Source organism: Narcine bancroftii, chromosome 1, assembly GCF_036971445.1.
Source record: "Narcine bancroftii isolate sNarBan1 chromosome 1, sNarBan1.hap1, whole genome shotgun sequence".
NCBI classification, from domain to species: Eukaryota; Metazoa; Chordata; class Chondrichthyes; order Torpediniformes; family Narcinidae; genus Narcine; species Narcine bancroftii.
Genome location: NC_091469.1, coordinates 238,864,982 through 238,874,833, shown reverse-complemented (window position 1 = coordinate 238,874,833; position 9,852 = coordinate 238,864,982). Strand labels below are relative to the sequence as shown.

Below are 9,852 nucleotides of genomic sequence, written 5' to 3'. Positions count from 1 at the left end.
AAAGAGTGTGTCACTGAAAGCAGTTTCTTCCATAATGGTGTACAGTGTCACCTATAGTGTGCATACGTTAACTTCTGTTTTTCCCTTTGGAAAAAACATTGCTTTGCATAGTGATTCTGCCCTTTGCACTTGTTGCAGACTTTTCCATAGGCTGGGCATTGTTTTGCTGCATGTTGAGTGCTAAATTGTTTACAATTGAATGTCTCTCCTTTTTATTGCTTCCTGTGTCTCATTTTTTGTTTGTATGTGGACACACATTGTGGCAATGGCTATGCCTTCGATTTCACTGGCTTTTGCACTCTCATAGAACTTGTATGTGTACTGCAAAGCTAAATCACTGGTGTGGCGTGTCTTCACAGCTCCAGCTAAGGCAAGGTCTGTCTCTTGCAGCAACCTCTCTCATTTTCTTATCAATGGTCCCGAACATAATTTGATCATGGATCATTGATTCTTGCAGCGATCCAAAATTGCTTGTTTTTGCTTTTAATTTCAAGTCCTTTTATTAAAAAAAAAGTATCAAAACTCTCTCCCTCCAGCTATTCTTCTCCCTCAGTGAAAGCAAATGTGTTGAAAACCTCAAGTGCTTAAGGTACCGCCAGAGTAAGTAGTAGTGCAATTTTACATGCATCAGGTTTGCTGTTGACTCCAATTCCTTGCAGGTACAGCATGAATTTTTGTTTGAACAGCCTGTACTCGTGGTCGACATTTCCAGTCCAATTTACAGCACCAGGAATTTTTATATTCTCTATATTTCTGCTGATACTAACTTATTCTCATTTCTAGTGTTTCTTTCACTCCTGTGCACACTGCACACTCCTGGTAATATGTGATGTTTCTTTTATTGTAATAAAGAGACTTGGGTTATTTTAAAACAGCTATACTCTATTAGCTAAGGAACACACTCATGACCATTTGGAGGCATTCATCTTTTTTTGTTTGTTTGCATTTTTTTTAATTGCAGATGGGTTTCACATCCCAAGATTTTTTCCTCCTGTGTGTTTTCGTTTGGCCTCTTCATGGTCCATGATGCCAGCTGAGGTTGTGAGAACAAGATATCCAAATTGACGGGAAGGTAGAAGAGCATTTTGCCACTTTTCCAGCTCTTTAACTTGAACGTCAAATCTGGGGCTAATGACACCACACTTGTTCAATCTTCCTGTGAGATTGACGACGATTTTCCCACCCCTGTGATCATCGATAATCTCAAACTCTCCAATATAGCCATGCTTCATCATTACAGTCAGGAACCTTACAATCACTTTGGAGCATGGCTGGATGAGAACCTGGCGTTTTCCACGCTTCTCTGCGTTGTTGATGCTTGTAAGGGCATCGGCAAGAACATTCATGCGCACCATAATGCCCGTCGGTCAATATGGCGGAAAGAGCTGGAGGCATTCATCTTGAATCAAACTGAAGCTGCAACAAACTAATCTCCAACTCCTAGTTTGGTCAAGAGTGTCACTCGTGCTCTATCGCTGCAAAAATGTTCTCAACAGTTCTCTTCCTATAGAAATTTAAATACCAATAGTTCCATATTATCTTACCTTTTAATTTGAGGATGAATGGACTTCTTTATAATTGTTATGTGCTCCTATTTTTTTAAATTCATTTTATTTGTATGGGATTGTCCCTTTAAGAGAACAGATTTGGCAGGACCCTGCAGTATTTGGAGTGTCTGAAACTACCCGCAGGATTTTAAGTGACTGTGCAAATAGCAGAAGGCTTTTAACATTTTCCTTTTACTGGATACATTTGCAGAGTCAACACAGAAGTTCTGGAGAGGCCAGGTTCACAGAGACCATGTGACCAACTTATTGAAGAAGCAGTGCACAACTTTCCTTAGGGGCCATTTTAAGAAGACAACATAGGAGCAAACAGCTCTTGGAAAATACTGTACTGCTTGGCCTCATTGTGTGGTTAGAGACGAACTGTCAGATTTCCTCCTGTAGTTATTGAGGAATGAGTATGTTGTGTGATTTCATGCTGAAGGGAGGTGAGTTTGAAGACAACCTGTCTGATTTCCTGCAATAAAGGAGTGAGAAAAACTCCTGGCCAAAAGGGAACGGTCACTTTTGTTCAGCTAACTCACGGAAAAGGTTCTGAAGCCAGAAGAAATACTGTGCTTGGATCGTGACCAGAGTGAGTCACTTAAGTTCGGCTGGCCCACCTAAAGGATTATTGAAAGCTTTGTGAGCACTACTTTCTTCAAGTCCCCCACAGCAAAGAAGAGTAGACTTTTGGTTGGCACTCATCTAAAAAGAACATTTCGCTGGAAATACCTCTACAAGTGTTGTGAGTTACAAATGTTTTGTCGCCCCCAGTCTCTTTCAACCACTTCATGAATGGCTAATTTCATCTAAAACCTGCATGTCTAATTTCACCAAAAACCTGCGGGTCTCAACGACTGGAAAGCCTGCCTGTCACATCAGTTTCAAGCCTGTGTGTCATCAATGAATTTCTGAAACTGAACTTTGAACTGCCTTTTGAGAGTTATCTGCCTTGTGCTGTAGTGGGTTGGGGATATTCCACCCACACCTGTGCATAGTCTGGGGTATCCCACCCACACACCAGTGCATAATTTGGGGGTATTTCACCCACCCACACCTGTGCATAGTTTGGGATATTCCACCCACACACCTGTGCATAGTTTGGGGGTATTCCACCCTCCCACACACCAGGGCATAGTTTGGAGGTATTTCACCCTCCCACACACCAGGGCATAGTTTGGGGGTATTCCACCCTCCCACACCAGGGCATAGTTTGGGGGTATTCCACCCTCCCACACCAGGGCATAGTTTGGGGATATTCCACCCTCCCACACCAGGGCATAGTTTGGGGATATTCCACCCTCCCCCACCAGGGCATAGTTTGGGGGTATTCCACCCTCCCCCACCAGGGCATAATTTTGGGGTATTCTACTCTCCCACACCAGTGCATAATTTGGGGGTATTCCACCCTCCCACACCAGTGCATAATTTGGGGGTATTCCACCCTCCCACACCAGGGCATAGTTTGGGGGTATTCCACCCTCCCCCACCAGGGCATAGTTTGGGGGTATTCCACCCTCCCACACCAGGGCATAGTTTGGGGGTATTCCACCCTCCCACACCAGGGCATAGTTTGGGGGTATTCCACCCTCCCACACCAGGGCATAGTTTGGGGGTATTCCACCCTCCCACACCAGTGCATAATTTGGGGCTATTCCACCCTCCCACACCAGTGCATAGATTGGTGGTAAGTTAGATAAGTGTTATATCATTGAAAATTAATAAATTAAAAATATTATTTTAAATATAACACCATCTGGGCTATTTTATATCGCTGCTGTCTGGTATGTAACAATAATAATTTTTGAAATAGGCCATTTTTTTCAAGATGGGAAGATGAATTGATAAGATCCCATTTTCCTCTTGCAGGAAGCTAATTTTAAATAATTAAGATGTAATCTGAATTAAGAAAAAAAAAATTATAAATTTCAGGTGGAGAAATCAGGAATTCTATATCCTGTATGTTTCAAAACCTGCAACTACCTTAGTTTTTGTTTTTAAATTGCACTTGCTTGTTTTGCATTTGTTTTGGATCATCACTGGAGTTGTCTTCCTTAACAAAATTAGATAAGGCTTTGAAGGAGGAAGAAAAGTTGGGGTTTATTATTCATTTTGAAAGTCGCAGAATCAGAATTCATTGTCAAGCAATTCGTGGTTTTGTTGCCGCGTCACAGTGCAAATGTTGCCATAAATTACATTTCAAAATAAATAAATAGTGTGAAACATAGGAGAAAGTGAGGTACTGTTTGTGGTTCATTGTCTATTCAGAAATGTGTCAAATGTCAGATGTGGGGTCCCTCAGAGACTCTGAACCTCCCCGATGCTCACATCTGTGCCAGGTGCATCAAGGAACTGGAGCTGCAGCTTGATGACCTGCAGCTCATTAGCGAGAGTGAGGATGTGATAGAATGGAGCCACAAGGCACTTTCAGGTGGCCAATTGTCCCGCATGTAAAGCTGCATATTTTGGCAATATGCGGCTGTGGGGTGGCCACGTGAATGTGCAGGAAGCACCCTTGTGGCGAGCTACGTAACCCTCCTCCAAGAGGGATAATCCGCTCAGCTCAGTGGCTCCCCCAGCCACCTGAATGCAGCTGGTTGAAAGCGGCTGTTAAAGGGTCAGCCTGCTGACGTGGCAGTGACGTCGTCAGCCTGAGACGCCTGGCGTGAATCTTAAAGCACATTGTGCAGACAGGCTCGTGCAGATTCTTTCATTTTGTTTTAGCAGCGAAGGAAAACAGTGCATTTGAACAATGGCTCCAAAAAAGGCTAGTAACTGGTCTGATGAAGAGGGAAGACTGCTTCTAGGCCATCTGACTCAGGAATTCCAGGAAAAGGAGCTCATTGGGACAGTTAGGGATGGTCCCACTTTTGTGCGCCTGTCTGGAGTGCTCGCAGCACAAGGGCACAAGCGCAGTAAAAACCAGGTGGTCACGAAGCTGAAGACCATGAGGTATAAATTCCACGCAGTCCTGGACCACAATGGGCGCAAGGAGTGGCAGTACTTCGACCAGTGCCACACTCTCTGGGGATCAAGGTGCTCAGCTACTCACTTGAATGTAGCCAGTGCTCTGGAGACCCCTGAATCCCCAGAGCTCATCCCTGAGGGATCTCAGGGTTCACACCGCAGCAACGGAGGAGACATGTCAGTCCAGGGGATGCCCCCGAGAGAGGAAGCGCAGAAGTCACTGTCCCTGGAAGTGGCGAGGTGGCACTCTCAACAGAGAACACAGGTACAGTAGCATTGGGGTTGTCTTTATGGAGAAGCACCCAAGTCCAATGCTGATGCACTTTTCCTGTTTCCACCCACAGCCTCTGGTCCCAGACGCAAGCACCAGTGACTGACCAAGGGCCAGGTTCTTGCGAAGGAGCTAAAGGCAATGATATTGGCACTGGACAGGGAGGACAGTGAGAGACTGCCAGCATGCAGAGGAGGTGCTGGATCACAAGACAGTCATGCTTGCCAACCTGAGGGAGGACGAGGAAGCAACGTGCTGCTCCGAAGTGGAGAAGCATGGTCAGTCGATGTCTGAGTTTGCAGCTTCCCTGTGGGGACTGAGAGCTGCAATGGACAGGCAGTCAGTCATCTTCAAAAGATTGGTCACGCAAATGGAGGCCTCCTCTTCCCCATTCCCACAGTCATATGATCAGTCTCATCCCATGTACCTGTACCTGGCCCCTTCATCCAGCATGCCATTTCATTCCACACCAGTGCATCACAGTAGTGGACGCCTTGGCATGACTGAGATGCTGGGGTCCAGGACAGGTTCCTTATTCCCCCCCCCCCAACTCGTTCCTCTCAATGCTGGAATGAGGATTGTGTTGGACACTAAACATCCTTAATACTGCTAACTCACTGTTCACTTGTTGTTCGTGAAGCCCCTCGTTAGTGCAATGTTCTGTGCAACCCTTTAAGGATGTAAACATTCATCGGTGAGATGCTATGGTGTCGGGTGGTTGTGTTTATTGTTTTAGTGTTCTGCAGTGTTAAGTGTGGAGTGGATTTGCACTGTTATTTGTCCATTCCATGGTTTACTTCAAGTTTAAGAATGATGTGAAATGTTAACGTTACGATATCTACCTCAGATATTTATGAAGCAGTGTGATTTCTCAAAGAACATCTTTTATTAAATTTTTGACAAGCACACAAGTCACATGTTTCATTTATATTCAACCGTTCATTCGCGAGAGCACGTAACATGCCAGGCAGCAGGCTCATGTCACCGCATTGGGTGGGGAGGGTGGAGGGAGGAACAAGTTGTGGAAAATGGGGAGCTGGGTAGCAGGGACATTCCCTTACAGGATGGACATCATGGCAGAACGGATGGCCTGGTGCCCATGGGCCTGCTGATCAAGACAATCTGTGCTATTGGGTGCAGGACCATCTGCTTCAACCAATGACCACTCTGAAGGGAAGTCTTCCTTGTAAATCTCACATATATTGTATATTGTGCAGTACACAGCAGGCAAACACAACATCTTGGACTAAGGCGGTAGAGATATCTAAATGCTTGGACAGGCACCACCAGTGGCCTTTTAGACAGCCAAACACATGTTCCACCACTATCCTGGCTGAATTAAGGGCAAGAAGACAGCAGTTAGCGGTCAAAAGGCACATGGAGTATAAGCACCACAGACGAAAGTGAATGCTGCTATTCAGTCAATTAGCTATGGTGTCACATCGGTCTCTCTGGAGTTTGAACCGACACTTTCATATGCCACGTGGCACCTTTCACTTCATGCTGGAACTCATAATCTTCACTGATCTGGATCCAGTACTCTGTGGTATGTGAACCCCTTCATCAGCCAGCTTCGTCAGGGGTATGCCGCATCACCCACAAGATGCGCTGGAACCTCCACTCCTTCAACATCCTTGGACACCTGCAGGAACAACAATGCAGAAATGAGGTTAATCCATGCACCTGAACGTTGACACAACAAACATGCATAACATATTGAAACACGGAGCTTTGAAGGGTGAACACTCACATCATGTGGGAAGAGGTATTTGCCCTGGTCCTCTGTTTTTCTATACAGTGGAGAGTTGGCAAGCACTCGGACACCGTGTGTGGCCCGGCCACCCCACAAACACATCTGAGAAGCTGTAACATGAATGGAAATCACAATGAAGTTAGTCATTTGAAATGTGATGTGATAAAGATCAATAGAGGCTTAACTCACCAGAATCTGTGGTCAACCACCGCTTGCAGAACCACCGAATGCCACCCTTGGCGATTGTAGTAGGCTGCAGCATCCACGCTGGGTGCAATAATGGGAATGTGTGAACCATCAATGGCACCAGCACACATTGGGTATCCCCTTTGCGCAAAGCAATCAATGGTCTGGAGACGTGTTCCACTTGGCAGGGAGATGAAACGTTTACCGAGGAACTTCCTTAAGGTGGCAGTCACCTCCTGCACCACCATGCACACGGTGCTGATGCCTATTCCAAAGATGGTACTGATGGATTGAAATTCACAAGGGGTGGCATACCACCACAAGACCACAGCTAATTGAAGTCCAGGCTCCAAAACTCGCTGCAAGTCTGGTCTATGTGCCTTCAGGTGAGGTTCTATGAGTTCCAGCATGAAGTGAAAGGTGCCACGCGGCATATGAAAGTGTCGGTTCAACCTCCAGAGAGACCGATGTGTCACCATAGCTAAATGACTGAATAGCAGCATTCACTTTCATCTGCGGTGCTTATGCTCCATGTGCCTTTTGACCGCTAACTGCTGTCTTCTTGCCCTCAAACTTTACAGGAACCTTCTCCTGATTGTACCTATACAATTTTCAGATCTCAAAGACGATTGAAGAGCTTCAACAGCACAAATAGCCTTACCAAGGGTCTACCGTATCTTATTCTGAACACTCAGAAAGGCTGAAATCATCATCGTTATGTCTCCTGCCTGCACAGGGTCTGCCATTGACCTGTGTTCCTTCTTGTTGTTCTCAAAATGACATCACATCTGTAGGCGGGAGCACAGCTGACACTGAGCAGGAACTGGATGTGCTCAGAGGCGCATCCAGTGCAGCTGTGACCTTCAGATGGCCAGTGTTGCGATTTCAGCACTGCCACCTGAACAGCAATTTAAAGGGCTGCTTCTGCTTCTTCAGATGCATTCTTAGTGTAGAATGCACCTGAAGAAGCCTACACGGAGTATGTGGAGAACACCTCTGTGGCCATGCCCCTCAGCCACTGGTTTATCGTTCTGGATATTATCAGGGAGGATGACCTGACAAAGGATGACCATAGGACCAGTATCTAGCACTGAGCATGGCTCTGGAGTGGAGAGGGCGAAAAGGCTTGCAATAGTGATGGGAGATTCCATTATGAGGAGAACAGGCAGGAGATTCTGTGAGCCCAATAAAGATGCCCGGATTTGTGTGGCCTCCCTGATGTCAGGATATTGAATGTCTCAAATCGGGTCCAGATTCTGAGGAGAGAGGGTGAACAACCAGAAGTCATCTTACATGTTGTCAAGTTAAGTTTATTGATAGCTGATTATAAAAGGAAAGGTTCCATTATTGTCACATAATACTACATTAAGAATGTAACACGTTAAATTCTTAACTTTGTCTAGAGTTGACAGAGAGTTGCCACTTTGTCCAACATCCCTCACAGAAACCTACAGCACCTGGTATTCCTTGGTGGTCTCCCCTCCAAGCACTGACCAAGCCTGAGCCTGCTTAGCTTCCAAGATCTGATAATCCCAGGAGTATTCAGGCTATTACGTGTTGTGAAAAATACCAAAAGATGAAACAACATTCTCCAGTCCTTTGTGCAAAACATGCAGATACATAGCCAGACATAACACATACAGACTAATAATACATATGCAGGACAAGTATTTTATCTATTTAAAAATAAATAAATATTGTTTTGTGTGAATTAGAGTCTCAGATTATTGGTACCGATGACGTAGATAAGATAAATCAGGAGGTCTTGAGGAGGGAATACAGGGAATTCAGGAGGAAATTGAGAAACAGGACATCTAGGGTGGTAATCTCAGGATTACTGCCTGTGCCATGTGCTAATGACGGCAAAAATTGTTAGATCAGGCAGATAAATGCATAGCTGTGAAATTGGTGCAGGGGGCAGAAAACCTCTCCATGAGGGCTCTGTCACACGGAATTCTGACAGGGCAGATCTCTCTTTCTCCTCCAACTTTCCCAAGGTCTTTATAAATTGTGCGCCTATGTTTTATTTCCGCTACCATTTTCCCACGGTCCTTTATAAATTTATAGAGGTTTATATAGATCAGCACAAGATCATAATTAGCAGATAAGTCACTCAGATGTCACCAGTGGAGGATGGACGTCCCTCTCCCTGGGCATCTCTGGTGGTGAGTGTGAAAGGACACAGAGAACAGTTAACAATGGTCCACTGTGTATGGCAAAAACATTTTCTTTAACCAGTTCATTGAATAGCCAATTTACAGGTCAGCCAGTGTAAAAAGGACTAAATGGGACACAAAAAGCTTTTATAAATCAATAAAGAGTATAAGAGTGACCAAGGTAGACATGGCCGAAAGAAAATGATGCTGCAGAAGACCAGGAGGTGGCAGAGGAACTGAATGAGTATTTTAGAACAATCTTCACTGTGGAAGGCTTTAGTAGCATACCAGATTCTCATGGCTCTCTCAGAAGTGGAGTGAGTGGGGTCAAGATCATGAAAGAGAAGGTACTTGGGAAGCTAAATGGTCTAAGGGTAGATAAGTCACTCGGACTGGTTGGAATGCACCCTCAGATTCTGAAAGTGTTAGATGTAGAGCTTGTGGAGACATTGGTAATAATCTTCCAGGAATCAATGGAGTCTAGCATGGTTCTAGTGGACTGGAGGATTGCAAATGGCACTCCACTGTTTAAGAAGGGAGTGAGGCATGTAAGGTAAAACATCATGAGATGGGAATGTGTAAGGAGTTACCCTGTGCGGGGCTGTAACAAGATGTGAATGCATCCTTGTACTTACAAGATAAGAGAGACATTGATGGATTGAGAGGCAGGAAGCTAGCAGGGAAAGGATAGCAACAGTTTTAGTCATTGGACAAGTAATGATATGATGATGTTCTAAGCACGTATCCAAGGGTATAAAAAATCACCATTTTGCTGATAACGGCAGAATGCATTCTCCGACTAACATTGTTAGTCGCAAGTGTTACAATCCGGTAATAAAGAACAAAGAACCCTGATTTCGACTCAGTCTGGTGTTTGTCTCACTCATTCATGAACAGGCAGCAGAAAGGAAATTATAGATCTATTCGACTGAAATTGGCGGTTGGGAAGTTGTTGGAGTCCATTGTCAAGGA

At 45.0% G+C, this 9,852-nt stretch overlaps 1 protein-coding gene across 1 annotated transcript; it reads right to left on the bottom strand.

Moving 5' to 3' along the window:
* Nucleotides 1-968: 968 nt before the first annotated feature.
* Nucleotides 969-1,384, bottom strand: LOC138754079 (small ribosomal subunit protein uS8-like). The gene has a single exon (XM_069917879.1). The coding sequence runs from the start codon at nt 1,353-1,355 to the stop codon at nt 969-971; it is 387 nt and encodes a 128-aa protein (XP_069773980.1). The 5' UTR covers nt 1,356-1,384.
* Between the last annotated feature and the right edge of the window lie 8,468 nt (nt 1,385-9,852).

Coding starts and splice junctions, on each gene's coding strand:
- LOC138754079 (XM_069917879.1), bottom strand. CDS start 1,355: ATGGTGCGCATGAATGTTCTTGCCGATGCCCTTACAAGCATCAACAAC.